Consider the following 16,713-nt stretch of genomic DNA (forward strand, 5'->3'; position numbering starts at 1 on the left):
TTTCAATGAGATTCCTCATGTTTCTCAGACTGATGCCAAGGGAGTTTATTCCTGAGAAATTATAACTTTATTTTTAAATGATTTCTATTGTCATTGCTCAGTTAACTCTGAACCCCTCCTTACCATTTTGTCAAATAAGCTTTCAGCTTCCTCTCATGTTATTTCTAGCTCTTGTGAGTCAAATGGCTGCAACTGGTTAGCCTTTTTTTAACCTCTTCAACAACCATGGAATGAAATTTAAAAACATCTAGTGACTGTGTGACATGCAGAGACTTCCCTATTTATGTCACTGTATGATCTATCTTCTTCTTGAACCATTGCTTGAAAATCAGCAGATGGGGCTATCCAGTGGGATGTGAGAGATATGTCTAACTTTAAGGAAGTTTTCAATATAAACTATGTGACCGAACTTCATAGCCATCTGATTTCCAATTTAGTAATTACTGGAATAATTAGATGAGTTACTTTGCAGATGGCACTTAAGTTTCCTGACATATGTGCCCTTGTCATCTATAGCAGATGATACATGTAATGCTTGTTCTTCACTATAGCATTTGTATATATGGGATGCAAAATGACTTCAAGCTTCCCTGCCAAAGTCTCTAATTTTGTTTAGATCCAAATGTAGCATCAAGCCCTCCTTGGCTTATATTGATATAGCTGTTGGCTTGCTGTGTTCAGTGTTACACATTGAGGGTAGAACTGTGCTGACTCCAGTTCTCATAACCTATAATATTGAAACTTTATTTTTAATTCTACATATCGAAGAATAAAATTACAGAATGTTTAAACATGAAAAAAGTCACTTTCAAACCAAATCAAATAAAATTATTATAATTTTTTTCATATTTCCTTCCAGTCTTTATTAAAATGATATATTTGCAATTTAAACTTTTTGAGATAAAATCCATATTCCATAAAATTCACACCCTTTTAAGGTGGAGGATTCAGTAGTTTTTAGTATATTCACAAAGTTGCACAATCATTATCACCATCCAATTACAGAATAATTTCATTACCTCAAAAAGAAAACCCCTACCCATTTGTAGTCACCCCTCAATTCTCCCTCACCTCACCTCCTGGTCACAACTAATATACTTCCTTCTGTCTCTGTGGATTTACCTATTCTGGACATTTCATTTAATGGACTCATGCAATATGTGGCCTTTTGTATCTGACTTCTTTCAATTAGCATAATGTTTTCAGTGTTCATCTATGTTGCAGCATGTATCAATAGTTCATTTTTTATTGTAGAATATTTAATTGTATGGCTCTATCACATTTTGTGTATTTATCAGTTGATGGACATTTGGGCCATTTCTACTTTTTGGCTATTATGAATAATGTTATGAACATTCATGAATATGTTTTTGTGTGAGCATATATTTTCAATTCTCTTGGTTATATACCTAGAAGTGGAATTGCTAGATTATGATTAGAATTTTAAACCACTTTTTAAAAGGACAGTTTGTGTGCAACTCTGGTGAAGCAACTCTTACAAGACTGGGGTCACTGCCAACTTCTTAGCTATTGCTATGATTCCCTACTTATGTAGAAAGCACATAAGCTAACCTACAGTTTAACATAGCATTTGGCTAGCAGCCCCTCATGCACCTGTTCAGCCTTCCCACTGATCACCCATAAACACACAGAAAAAGTGAAATTAGAATTGCTAGATTCTTGGAGGAGCATGAACTCTGTTGAAATAACCAAATTTGCCAAACTAAGCTTTCTCTCTGCTTTAGCTACATTTGTGCTTATTCCTAGCGTTCTCCACCATTCAACTTGAAAGGAGGGAAAAAGACAGTTTCTTCCCCTCATCTGCCACTGACTCAAATATTCAGAGTTTAGAGTAGTGAGTATAGTATAGTGGTTAAGAGCAAACTTTCACCTATTTACTTGAGTAAAAATGTGTAGCCTATATTTAGGAAGATCTATCAGAATGCAGGAGAAAAAAAACAAAGAGGAAGAAAACAGTAAAGTTGGTAGCCAAAGAAATACCCAGTTTAATATAGAAACAAGAACAGTCGGAACAGAAGAAATTACCAAAGACATAATTGAAGAAAACTCTCCTAAGCTTTACAAAAGTCATAGATATTTTGGTGGAAAAGCTGGTTCCAGGAAAAAAAAATCAACAAAAGATATACACAAAAAAGCATATTCTGGTAAAAATTTTTGCGTTAAAAGTTTCTAGAAACTTTTCGACCAAAACATTCTGTTGGTCATATGAAAAGTAACAAAAAGTAAACTGCAGCATCATACTTATTTGTAAACATTAAAGATTAAAAGATAATGGAGCAGGGGTGCCTGGGTGCCTCAGTTGGTTAAGCGTCTGACTTCGGCTCAGGTCATGATCTCACAGTCTGCAAGTTTGAGCCCCACGTCCGGCTCTGTGCTGACAGCTCGGAGCCTGGAGCCTGCTTCAGATTCTGTCTCCCTCTCTCTCTGCCCCTCCCCTGCTCACGCTCTGTCTCTCTCTCTCTCTCTGTCTCTCTCTCAAAAATAAATAAACATTAAAAAAATTTAAAAAGATAATGGAGCAATGTCTAAACAGTTTTTAGGAAAAAAAATACTGACACCTACCTTAGAATTTTCATAGTTAGCTCATTGTCACAAGTATTATTACTAACAAAAATATTTTCATCTCCAAAAAACCATTATTTTGAAGAACACAAGAGTGTTATTCCCCCTTCTTTTACATCTTTGGAGATTATATTGAATAATCTCTTCATGTTTTTTCCGTTTTGGAATATGTGAGTGTTTTTATATTAAATGCATTAATATCAGCATGTGAAATAGTATTTCAGTGGTGGTAAAAATAGTTAAGAAAAAATTTGTAAGAAAAATCCAAAATGCTGGCAGTGATGAGTGGTAAGATTCAAAATGACCATTTTTTACATCTCCCATTATTATCAACATTTTCTACTACATGAATGAATTGTTTTTTCTTTAACATCTCTAAAAATAATAGAAATTTTATCCAATAAAAATATTTTATGAACCAAGAAGGTAGAATCAATACAGACAATTTAGTATTTTCCCAGTAGTCAAAATGACTGGAAGGAAGTACAGAAAATCTTAATAATGGTTTTCTTAATTTTTTCTGTATTTTTCAGATTTTATGTAACAAAACTCATGTTGCTTTCTAATGGAAAAATATACCTTTTTCAAAAATAAAGATTTAGTTTTATTAATGAATGACTTTGGGTACAAATGTTTCTGCTTATGAATGATAGATGAACTCTCTTTTTTCCTAAGGCTGAACGTTATGTAAATCATGTTCTGTGTTTAGTGGTACTGACCCACTTGAGGTATATCTTTACTTTCCAGAAGTTTTTATTGATAGGCATATTCATCAATGTACTGAACACAGATGAGTTCAACATTTATTCATGTATTAAATATTTATTGAGTACCTAACCTATGTTAGCCGCTGAGAGTGCAATGAGTAATTAAAGCATAGCCCTTATTCTTATGAGGTTATGTCTTACTTGAAAACTGTTGAAAAGCTTTTAGGGGTGCAGTGGGTGGGAACACACAGTAGAAGCATCTAGCCTGGTTAAGAGGAACAAGAAAGGATTTCAGAAGAAGTGCAGTATCAGAATTAGCCAGAAGAGAGGTAAGCATTTGTCCCACACAGTTGAAATAGCCTATCCAAAGGTCTGAAGGTGAGCTAGGTTTGGGAGACCAGATATAGATGAATACACTGGCAATAAAAAGTTTGATGTTGGGGAGTGATGAGTGATAAAGGCTGAAATCAGTAGCTATGTCATAAATGGACTCATAAAACAAGGCAATAAATTCAAATTTTGTGCTATGGGCAATGGGAAGCCATTGGAGGGTATATTAGTTTCCTGGCAGTCCCATGACAGATTACTAGAAAATTTATGGCTTAAAACAACAGCAATTTATGATCTCTAAGTTTTTGATGCCAGAAGTCCAAAATCAAGATGTCAGCAGGGTTGGTTTCTCTGGAATCTCAGGGGGAGAATCTGTTCCCTGACTCTTCCCTAGCCTTTGATGGCTGCTGGAAACCTTGGTATTGCTAATCGAGAGGTTTCATGACTCCAGTCTCTGTCCCTGTGTTCACATGGCTTTCTTCCCTCTGTCTTCCTAGTCAGTCTTTTTTGTAGGGACACTTACATTGAATTTACAGCCTACCTTTATCCAGCATGATCTCATCTCAAGATCCTATCCTAATTACATCTGCAAAGACCTTTATTTCAAATTAGGTCATCTTCTGAAATTTGGGGTGGATGTATCTTTGGGGGGGCCACAATTTAACCAACTATAGAAGGTTTTAGGAGGGCAGGTGAAGAAATTAGACTTACATTTCAGGAGGATTTCCCTGGCTACTGTGTGAAGGGATTTGAGAGGGTAATTCTTGGTCCATGGAGATCAATGGGGGACTGTGTAAAGGATGCAAGTGGTTTCAGAGGTAAGAAAGTGGAGAACAGTACAAGAAATACTCAGAAGATGGTTGTAGAGGGGAAAAGCAAGAGGGCCGTGGTTGAGGAGCACATGGTGAAGAGAGGTTTTTAAAGGTTGGGAGATACTTGATGCACTAAAAAAATGTTTATCTTATTTTTGAAAGGGAGAAAGCATAGGTGCATGTGAGCAGGGGAGGGGCAGAGACCTAGAATCCCAAGCAGGCTCCACACTCTCAGCACAGAGCCTGATGTAGGGCTCAAACTCACAAACAGTGAGATCATGACCTGAGCCGAAATCAAGAATAGGATGCTTAACTGACTAAGCCACTCAGGCGCATTGATGCATTTTTAATGCAGGTGAGAAAGATGTTGTATATACAAGGGGAAGTAGCTGAAAATACAGAAGCGAGGGGCAAAAATATAGGGATAATTGTTTTGACGAAAGGGAGAGAGATGGGGTCCAGAGAACAGACTGCGCACAAAGCAATACAGGCATTCCATATTTGACTGCTCCTAGATATATTTTTTAAATTAAAGTTTGGTTAATGCAAATGTTACATTAGTTTCAGGTGTACAGCATAGAGATTCGACAAGTTTATACATTATGTCATACTCACCACAAGTGCAGCTACCATCTGTCACCATACAATGCTATTATACTACCACTGAATATATTCCTTAGCCTGTACCTTTCATCCCCATGATTTATACACTCCATAGCTGGAAACCTGTATCCCTCTCTGCCTTTCACCCATTTTGCCCAGCCCCTCCCATCTGGTACCCATCAATCCTTTGTATTTATGAGTTTGTTTCTGCTTCTTCTTTTTTTTTTTTTTTGTAGATTCCATACCTAAGTGAAATCATATGGTATTTGTCTTTCTCAGTCTGACTTACTTTACTTAGCATACTACCCTCTAGGTCCATCCATGTTGTTCTAAATGACAGGGCCTCATTCTTTTTTATGGCTGAGTAATGTTCCATTGTGTCTGTACACCGTATTCTCTTTATCCATTTATGTATTGATGGACAGTTAGGTTGCTTCCATATCTTGGCTATTGTAAATAATGCTGCAATAAGCATAGAGGTGCGTATCTCTTTTCAAATCACTGCTCCTAGATATATTAACAGCTCTGTAAAGATGAAGGTGGTGATGTTGGGGAAGATGGTTGCTCCTGTTTGAGAACTCACTACATGTCAGGTGCCACGCTGATTATTTTCCATGGCTTACCACATTTAATCCTCGATATAGCTGTCTTTATTATCTCCTTTTGTTGCTTAGGAAACTGAAGCACAGAGAGGTTAAATAATTTGCCCAAGGCCACTTGTGGTAGAGTGTGATTTCCTCACAGGCAGCATAACTACGGAACCCACACCACTAAGCACTACTACCTATGCTGCCTCTGAAGAGAGGGGAGACAATGAATATGTGCATACTTTTCTCATGTTATGTGCTGGCTTTGATTGCAGACACTATCATTTTGCAGACTACCAAGCTATTATCTTGCCTGCCGTTTTTTGTTTTGTTCTTTCATCGGCTTGCCACTAGGTCAGTTCAGTGAGGCAGTACCACTTATTTTCTTGATCTTTTCATGGCATCGGACCTAGTTTGAATCATCCTTTCTCTGTTTTTCTGGATGGTAGGGTGAGGTAAATATTATCCCATCATATTATTAGTCTACAGATTAAGCCTGCCCAGGGATGAAAGCTGCTTTTAGGAGACTCATTTTCATAAACTTTCACAGATACCCAACTCCCTTGAATAACTCTTATTGACACCTGCTCTGTAATTAATTCCTTAATACCAGTTGATTTCTGGATTTCTTTACCGAGAGAAGTCTTGGCTCAAATGTCATTTCTTTAGAGGAGTCTTTCCTCAATCCTGAATTAGTTCTGGTCTCCCTGCTATATGCACCTCAGAGCTGAACTCAAAGGTTGGGATTCTTTAAGGTATACTGGGTAGCACTTAACCAAAGTTAAGTAACACTCAGGATATTTTGATGAGGAGGAGGAGAAGGCAGAAGATGGAATTTAAGTTTTTAGAATTCTAAAATATTAGCAGTCAAAATATACTTCTAATTTCTTACATGGATGGCATGGATGAGGAATTTTCTTGTCACCATTTATGGTGATAATCATCATATTACATAGTTGGATTTGTAAAAATATATCCAGGAAATGACTTTTTCTCCAGTTGCAAATATTGATAAATGCAGATGTCTGAAAGTTTGTCTCAAGTGACTATTTTTTAAGCTTTAGGCAGCTGTGGTTTTAAGGGACTTGCTTTTATAACACTGATCAACCATTTCCAACTCAACCCATTTGACAGATGTCTCTCTTACAGTTTGTGTGTTTGAAACTGAATATTAGTCTGAGGATAGGAACAAGAGGAGTTCTATTCCAGATGGAAGAGAGCACATGTGCAAAAGTATACAGGTCTGGCATCTGAAGAGCCAGCCTAGCAGGATGTACCAGACAACAGTCTTTTCTCTTTCTCTGTACACAGTCCTGGGGATGCCAGCAAGTGTGAAGACTTGTACAGTATTTGCCACTCTAATTAATAAACATAAACCTTAATCAGTTGATAGAACTAAAAGTTGGTTTACTTTAATAGTGATGATTTTTTTTCTTTTGTGTTCTTTTGCCAGTTCCTCCTGAAGCCATTGGCTTCTTATCTGCAGTTGGTGTCTTTATTGTTCTTCTGGTTGTCCTCTTCCTCTTCATCAATAAGAAGATATATTTAGAAAAAATAGGACTTCCATGCCTGGAACAACGAGGGAAAAGGAAGCACTCTAAAGACAAGATTGGGATACGTGAGGGGCTGGGTAAGGATGATGTTTCACATTCTCTCGAGCTTGACGACTTGCTGTGGTTTGGGTCGGTGGGGGGAATGTCACTGTTTCCAGGATAGGCCCCATTAAGAAATCACATGTGAGCTGTTTGGCCACTGCTGTGGTAGACATGATGAATGGATATTACTAAAAAAATACATTAGTCTTATGAAAGTAATGCCCTCCTTCGTGTTTGAAGAGTAGATGGGAAAAGGCTGACCACCACTTCCTGTCATCTTAGCTTTTTAGATGTTTGTGTTGAGTTTCCCTCTGACTAATGCTTGACCAAAAAATAGTTTTTCACTGACAAGAGCCTTGATATGTTTTAGTCTCATTTATATTGGAACAGTGTTGACCTTTCAGTTCAGTTGGATGTTTTTGACTTTTGTTGCTCAGTACCATTTCCCACCCCATATGGCAACACTTTTCCAAAGGTGGTTTTTACTCCTTAAGCTCACCAAATCTAGTACATCATTTACTAACAGCCTTCAATTTGTTGGAGGAAAATAACATACTTAAAGAAATAATTGGCTTCCTGTTCTTAAAGGACATATTTTATTTTCAATTGCTGAAGTGTAGAACTTTGTGGTACAGGAGGTTACCACAGAGTGACGGTTATCATCACACAGAAGCCAGACATTTAAAGATAATGCTCTTATCTTACAGGTAAAAACTTTGCTCTCTCTCTCCCTCTTTCTTTTTTTTCTTTTTTCTTTTTTTGTAAATCAGTCTTTTTTTCACTTCCTCCCATGACCCATATGGGACATGATGTAACTGAGGGAGGAGCAATCTTATTTTTTTGAGCAGGGACAAGGCCTTGAGAAACACACACTCCTACCTCCTGGGCATGTGTGAAGGGAGCATGGACCAAGGAATATACTCAACTTATTGATATGGCAGCTTTTGCAGCCGTGGTTCAACCTTATTGGTCTAAGAAAAGGCATATTCAGAGATAAATGTGTATTAACTATCTACTGCTTCATAATAAATATCCCAAAGTATGAGCACCTAAAACAATAAATATTTATTATTATGCAGTTTCTGAAGTTCACAAATTTGAGATTGGTTTAGTGGATAGTTATAGATCAGGGTCTGTCATGAGGCTGCTGTTAGAATGTCAGCTGCGGTCATGTAAAGGCGTGACTAAGGCTGATGGACTCACTTCCAGGATGGCAGGAGGGCTCAGTTTCTATCCACATGAAACCCTCCACAGGGCAATTGGACTATATTTATGACATGGAAGCTGGCTTCCCTGAGTAGGAGATCCAAGAGAAGGGAGCAAGAAAGAAGCACAGTTCCTTTTAGGACTGAGTCTGGGAAGTCCTACATTGTCACTTCCACCATATGCTAGTGATTTACTACTTTGTGCTTAGAGTCTGCACTCAAGGGAAGGGAAATTATGCTCCACTTTTGAAGGGAAGAGTATCAAAGAGTGTGTGCACGTATTTTTATAATCATAGGAGATAACGTCGGGGGTGTAAATTGCAGATCTGGAAATCTGTTTGGCATTGCTGCTGTTGTAGCCTTATTTTTTGAATACCACTTGGGACATCTGACTCATCTTCTGAAAATAGAATGAAATATTTTAAATAGAGTTTGTCAGGTGAAATCTGGGACTTACAAATGGTTTAACCACTACTATCCCAGCTAGGGCATAGATGTATAAGATAAATAGACTTCTACTTGGTCATGAGGTGGTATGGAGGTAAGATTCATAGTGATTCCACCTTTCCCCTTAAACAGCTGGTGGCCACTAGTTGTGTGACCTGGCAAATTATGGAGCCATTCTTTTTTTTTTTTTTCTTTTCAAATTTATTTTATTTTTAAATACTTATTTACTTTGAGAGAGAAAGAGAGAGAGAGAAAAGAATGAGCTGGGGAGGGGTGGGGGGGTAGAGGGTCTGAAGCGGGCTCTATGCTGACAGCAGAGAGCCAATGTGGGGCTCGAATTCACAAACCATGAGATCATGACCTGAGCCAATGTCGGAAGTTCAACTGATTCACCCACCCAGGTGCCCCAAATTTATTTCTTTTGAGAGAAAGAGAGAAAGCATGCATGCAAGCAGGGGAGGGGAAGAAAGAAAGAGAGAGAGAGAGAATCCAAGAAATCTCCCATCAGTGCAGATCCCGATAGGGGGCTCAGTCCCACCAACCAAGAGATCATGACCCGAGCTGAAATCCAGAGTTGGACACTTAACCAACTGAGCCACCCACGTCACCCCTGGAACCATTCTAAACTTCACTTTCCTCATACAGTGTGGAGGTTCCTCAAAAAATTAAAAATATATCTACCCTATGGCCCAGCAATAGCACTGCTGGGAATTTACCCGAAGGATACAGGAGTGCTGATGCATAGGGGCACTTGTACCCCAATGTTTATAGCAGCACTGTCAACAATAGCCAAATTATGGAAAGAGCCTAAATGTCCATCAACTGATGAATGGATAAAGAAATTGTGGTTTATATACACAATGGAGTACTACTTGGCAATGAGAAAGAATGAAATATGGCCCTTTGTAGCAACATGGATGGAACTGGAGAGTGTGATGCTAAGTGAAATAAGCCATACAGAGAAAGACAGATACCATACAGTTTCACTCTTATGTGGATCCTGAGAAACTTAACAGAAACCCATGGGGGAGGGGAAGGAAAAAAAAAAGAGGTTAGAGTGGAAGAGAGCCAAGGCATAAGAGACTGTTAAAAACTGAGAACAAACTGAGGGTTGATGGGGGGTGGGAGGGAGGGGAGGGTGGGTGATGGGTATTGAGGAGGGCACCTTTTGGGATGAGCACTGGGTGTTGTATGGAAACCAATTTGACAATAAACGTCATATATTGAAAAAAAATTAAAAAAAATTGTTAGAGATTAGCACAATGTGAAAGCAAAAAAAAAAAAATAAACTTCAATTTCCTCATCTCTATATTGGCATAATCAATAAACGTTCTATAGGGTTGATCCAGATAAATGAATTACTTTTGTGAAGGTACCAGCATGGTGCCTATGGTGAAGGTCCTAGTAGAACCATAGCTGTGCAGTGTTAGCAAAATACGAATCACAGTAATGGCATCTAGGAATGACATCACCCACAAACACATCACATTCATCGCTTAAACTGGGAGATTAAAATTGGTGAGGTTTTCTCCTTTGCAAACTATAATGGGTACAAAGAACTAAGGTTAGAGCTATTTAAGATTTTTGTCCTGTTTGACATGTTATCTGAGTATTTTAGAGACAATTATGAATTATACTTGCAAATAAGTTGAAGTTTGAAGATAATGTTGAAACAATAACAATAAAGCATGAACTAGGAGCTGTCAGCTGAAGAAACGCTGAGAAATCCATGTCTCAAACTCAGAGTGGGTTCATAAAAAGGGAGCTTTAAAAATAGTTTAATTAGGAGACTCTCCAAATTATGTCTAAGAACCATACACCTTCATTATGACATTTCTCCCTTTAAAAGTTTAATTATCAATAAAAAGTCTAATTATCACTGATCAAAAGTCTTTTTGAAAAATGTAGTTCTAGCCCAGATTTTATTTAGCATTGATATTTGCCTTAATTATCATCCTCAGAGCACTGCTTTCTCAGTGAAATTGGGATATTCTTAACATAATTTGACAAATGTAAAGAAGTAAGGAAGGCAGCCTGATGTGGTAGAAAGATGTACAGTAAAGGCAGCCAGAGCTTAGTTTTGTCCTAATTAGCTGTGATATTTTGGGAATTTTTCTTCACCTCTCTGGGCCTTAAATCTTCATTTTCAAATTGATGAGTCTGGACTAGGTTTCTCGCAATTTCTATTGTGCAGTCCTGACAGATTCTTAGGGTTACTATAGCAATTTCTTCTCTTGGTCTCAGTCTATGAATGGATGAGACCTAATAAAAATGATTAAAAATCAACTAGAGCATCCCACTCTTAGATTGAACCATATGAAATTGCCATTTTTATGGATCAAAAATGGCTGAATATCTGCAACGTACTCATTGTATTCTAATATACATAAAGTTCTGAAAAATAAAATAATTATTTTCATTTGTGTGGTAATATCATGGAGGCAGGACTGACAATCTATTTTCTGAAACCATCATGCACAATAACTTACCTGACAAAAATGCTTTCTTTTAGGCTATAAAGTTTTCAAATTTCAAAGAAATTTATACCTATGGTTCTATCTGGATTTAGGTATCAGGAGAAAGAAACTGTTAACTGTTTCTTCCTAATAACACAGATAGTAGTAATAATTAGACAGTGATAATTAATAGCTATCATTTACTTAGCATTAATATTGCCATGCACCTGCTAAGTATGTTACATGCATTACTTTTCTTTATACAAAGAATGTGTGTTGTTTGGGGAAAGGGTGGATGCTAGTTGGAACAAAAGAGGCATTGTCCAGCTTTGAGATAAAAACTTGATTAAAAATAAAATTCCCATACTGAGATAATAGTTTTTAAAGAAGCCTGGCCTTGCAAGAGAGAAAGGGAGAGAGGAATTTTGTTTTTTTGTTTCTTTATAGATCAAAGGCACCATTTAGAAGTTGGAGCAAAGAACAAACAGAGGGTTATTGGAGGGGTTTTGGGAGGGGGAATGGGCTAAATGGGTAAGGGGCATTAAGGAATGTACTCCTGAAATCATTGTTGCACTATATGCTAACTAACTTGGATGTAAATTTAAAAAAATAAAATAAAAAATAAACAAACATTTAAACAAAGAAAGTTAGAGCAAAGAGCTTTAGTTTAAGAGGCACAATGTAAGAAGGGATAGAGGATATGCTATGTGGAGAGTTAGTCCCAGCTCATGGCTTGGAAAGATGGCAGGGAAAGAGAGACAGAGGGCTTGAGACATTGTATGGACTCTGAGAAGGGTGGTGGATGTGGGTGTTGGAGTACTTGAGGTGAGATTAGAATCCAACATGGCCTGAGGAGGAGGCAGAAAGCAGCGTGCCTTGTGTTTCCCATTTAGAACTGTGGTAGGAGACTGCCTCACATGTGTCCCATGTGGGCCAAGGGCGGCTGCAACAGGTAAAGCATAGTGGTGGGACTGGAAGGAGAAAGAACTTAAGAAGACTCCCAGGTAGTTCCTCAAGTGAGCATTTCACAGCATGGGATTTAGAAATTTGTGCATGGCCCTCTGGGTAGGAGAAGATAGCAGAGGGATGAGAATCCATTAGCCTAGCAGGGAACTGTTGCAACTTGGGGTGAGGCAGGACTGTATTAGAGGCTGGGGGTGAGCTACCTGGAGCCTCCTGCAGTCAGGGCCTGCTTCATGGGCATGCACCCATGCCTAGAAGGAATTCTGTGCTTGGTTTAATGCTCTGATATTGCCACTTAAAAATTCTTAATGATTTGTAAGCCAAGGTTTTTGTGTTCTCACTTTGCATTGGGTCTTACAAATTTTTTAGTTCATGTTGCCTGAAATTATCACCAGGAAGTACTGCAGATATGAAAACATCACAGGGAAAGCTATAGGGATAGAAGCCAATTTCTCTGGAAGTCAGGTGAGCCAGGGCGGGGAATGGCACATCATGGTAAATAAGTTTACACCTATGCTCCCTGATATTTTGGAAAAAGAAGGTGGGAGTGGAAATCCCAAACACTGGGTACTTATCCAAAATGAAGTTGACTGAATTACTTTCAGTGGCCAACATGAAGTTTTGTTTCTTGACACTGAACATGGGGTGGGGTGGAGGTGCACAGAGAAAGACAGGAGTGCCGTGAGACAACATGAAGACAAGCTTCTGTACATTTAGGCAAAGCTGGTGCTCACCTAGTGCTCAGCAGTAAAGCTGAGTATCAGCGGGAGCTCAGAAACAAGGTGGTTCAAATGTGGCAATTTCTCCCTGCCAGCTGAGAAGAAGGCCCAGTTGACTGGTCCCTCCCCAAGACCGCCCTCACCTCTTTATCTGAAGCTAAATGGTTAGCTTCTGGCCAGCAGGGGCCTCCCAGCTATGCCATTTCCTTCTGCTTGAGATGTGATGGCTGCTGTTGTCAAATATTTCTTATTTCATTTCTGCATTTAGGTTATTTAGGTCAGAATATGTTCAAGTACAACTTTCTCAGTCTACAATTCAATAAACAGATCCTATTATCTCCATTTTGTTGATGAAGAAACTGAAGTTCAGAGAGACATTTTTCCTCCCCAAGCTCTTAAGTGGCAGAGCTGGGACGCTTGTTCAAGAGCACCTTATGCTGGAGGCCCAGACCTTACTTTTTTCCACCCACCTAATCTTCCCAATTCAGTCCACTATTTCATGCTTTTGAACTTCTGGGATGTGAAAAAAATAAGTGAAAGGAGGTTTTGGTTTCTTGTGGCTGCCATACAAAATGTCACAAACTTGGTGTCTTATAACAACATGAATTTATTTTTGGTACCATTCTGGAGACCAAAATTTTAAAATCAGGGTGTCAGCAGGTCCACACTCTCCTAGCTCCAACCTCCTTCTCCATCTTCACATGCCTTCTCCTGTTTGTGTCTCTGCTGTTTTATTTGTCATTGGATTTAGGTTTTATCCTGATAATATAGGAATATCTCATCTAAAGATCATTAACTACATCTGCAAAGACCCTCCCAACATTTGTGGGTTCCAAGGATTAGGACATGGGCATATCTTTTTTGTGGGGGACACGGTTCAGCTGCTACAAGGGGGGAAGATGTGGAAGCATCACCTGGAAATGGTTTTTAACCATTCCAGATTATGAGAGTTGATGAAGAATTGAATGCAGGATTCTCTTTTCTCCATTTTCCTCAGTGATATTCCACATGTCCCATATGGGGTTAGAATGACTCTTACAAAGAGATACAACAAAAACTTATCAAGTGTTTATGATATGGATTGTGATATCCATCAGGGTGCTTTCCAACTGAAAGCCCATTTGAACTACACTGGGTCTCAATCCTGGAAAACTTAAAAAAAACAAAACAAATCAAAACCCAAATCCTACTGCAAACTAATTAAATCATAATAGAGAGCAACAGTGGCAGTGGCAGAACAAACTATATAGCTTTAAAAAGAATACTAGGTGACCTAAAAGTGCAGGCAGGGTGGAGTACCATTGATGGATGCAGGGTAGGCTTATGACTAACTTCCTCTTTCAGGTCAGGAAGGATAGTATGTGAGCAGAGTGGTCTTTTTGTATATTAATATCCTTTATTGTCAAATTGGCTTACATACAACACCCAGTGCTCATCGAACAAGTGCCCTCCTCATCCCCATCACCCGTTTTCCCCTCTCCCCTACCCCCATCCTCCCTCATTTTGTTCTCTGTATTTATTTATTTATTTATTTATTTATTTATTTATTTATATATATTTATTTTAATTACGAAATTTATTGTCAAATTGGTTTCCATACAACACCCAGTGCTCATCCCAACAGGTGCCCTCAATACTCATGTTCTCTGTATTTAACAGTCTTTATGGTTTGCCTCCCTCCCTCTCTGTTTGTTCACTATTTTTTTCCCTTCCCCTCTCAAGTTAAGTTTCTCAAGATCCACATATGAGTGAAAATATATGATATCTGTCATTCTCTGACTTATTTCACTCAGCATAATACCTTCCATTTCCATCCACATGGCTGCAAATGGCATGATTTCATTCTTTCTCATTGCCAAGTAGTATTCCATTGTATATATAAACTACATCTTCTTTATCCATTCATCAGTTGATAGACATTTAGGCTCTTTCCATACTTTGGCTATTGTTGAAAGTGCTGCTGTAAACATTGGGGTACATGTGCCCTTATAAATCAGCACTCCTGTATCCCTAGCAGTGCTATTGCTGGGTCATAAGGTAGTTCTATTTTTAATTTTTTTTTTTTTTTTTTTTTATATTTTTAATTTTTTGAGGAACCTCCACACTGTTTTCCAGAGTGGCTGCACCAGTTTGCATTCCCACCAGCAGTGCAAGAGGGTTCTCATTTCTCCACATCCTCGCTAGCATCTGTAGTTTCCTGATTTGTTCATTTTAGTCCCTCTGACAGGTGTGAGGTGGTATCTCAGTGTAGCTTTGATTTGTATTTCCCTGATGATGAGTGATGTTAAACATCTTTTCATGTGGCAGTTGGCCATCTGGATGTCTTCTTTGGAAAAGTGGCTATTCATATCTTCTGCCCGTTTCTTCACTGGATTATTTGTTTTTTTGGGTGTTGAGTTTGGTAAGTTCTTTATAGATTTTTGGATACTAGCCCTTTATCCGATATATCATTTGCAAATATCTTTTCCCATTCCATCGGTTGCCTTTTAGTTTTGTTGATTGTTTCCTTTGCAGTGCAGAAGCTTTTTATTTGATGAGGTCCCAATAGTTCATTTTGCTTTTAATTCCCTTGCCTTTGGAGATGTGTCGAGTAAGAAATTGCTGCAGCTGAGGTCACCCACAAATGCATGGCCAACTAATCTTTGACAAAGCAGGAAAGAGCATCCAATGGAAAAAAGACAATTTCTTTAGCAAATGGTGCTGGGAGAACTGGACAGCAACATGCAGAAGAATGAAACTAGACCACTGTCTTACACCATACACAAAAATAAACCCAAAATGGATGAAAGAGCTAAATGTGAGACAGGAAACCATCAACACCCTGGAGGAGAAAGCAGGCAACAATCTCTTCAACGTGAGCAGAGTATTAATACTGGCCAAATACACCCGTCCTTCTGCCCCCAAGGTATCGAAACAGTTCTAACTTGGTCATTAAGAAAGCTTTTTCCTTTATGATAGCTTCCCTTTCCAAAGCTCCATGAATACCATGACACAACCAGCAGTTTACTTCTGTATGTAGATTAAAAAAATAAGACAGATGCCTGGGTAGCTCGGTTGTTTAAGTGTCCAACTTTGGCTCAGGTCATGATCTTGTGGTTTGTGAGTTCAGGCCCTGCCTCAGGGGCTCTGTGCTGACAGCTCAGAACCTGGAGCCTGTTTCAGATTCTGTTTCTCCTTCTCTCTCTGCCCCTCCCCCCCTCATTTGGCTGTTTCTCTCTCTCTCTCTCTCTCTCTCTCTCTTTCTCTCTCTCTCTCTTTATCCATTCATCAGTTGATAGACATTTAGGCTCTTTCCATACTTTGGCTAAAATGAATAAACATTAAAAAAATAAGATATTTAGAAGAAGTACCTACTTTATAAGATTATTCAGAGTTTCCAAATTATAATCAATTTCAATTCATATTCACGATTCTGAAAGTTTTATAATTTTTTAGTGAATTTGACCCAAACAGAAGAGTTTGGCTGTTTCGTTGATAAAACTTCCAGCATTTTCTGAATGATTTTGATAAAATTTCATTTTCCTTTTATGCCCAAACAAGAAAGAGAAATGACAAATAGATAAAAAGAAATAAAAATATAAAGAGTACTCACCAGCAGATATGAATGGTTTCACTTTTTATTTTTGACTCCTTGAGGTGAGAGAGACATTTAGCCATGTGCACATCTTACAGTTGTAAGTAACTAGCATCAACTTCTTTGTACATT

General features: G+C 38.3%; 1 protein-coding gene across 8 annotated transcripts in view; it reads left to right on the forward strand.

Annotated features, from left to right (window-relative positions):
• The window catches only part of SYT16 (synaptotagmin 16), a 245,294-nt gene that overhangs the window by 117,377 nt on the left and 111,204 nt on the right, over positions 1–16,713 (forward strand). For all 8 annotated transcript variants that reach the window (XM_058739259.1, XM_058739257.1, XM_058739254.1 and 5 more), the window contains exon 2: positions 7,076–7,252. In XM_058739259.1, the coding sequence (XP_058595242.1) occupies positions 7,076–7,252 (177 nt within the window). The remainder of the gene's footprint in view (positions 1–7,075; positions 7,253–16,713) is intronic.

Source organism: Neofelis nebulosa, chromosome 7 (assembly GCF_028018385.1).
Source record: "Neofelis nebulosa isolate mNeoNeb1 chromosome 7, mNeoNeb1.pri, whole genome shotgun sequence".
Classification (NCBI taxonomy): domain Eukaryota; kingdom Metazoa; phylum Chordata; class Mammalia; order Carnivora; family Felidae; genus Neofelis; species Neofelis nebulosa.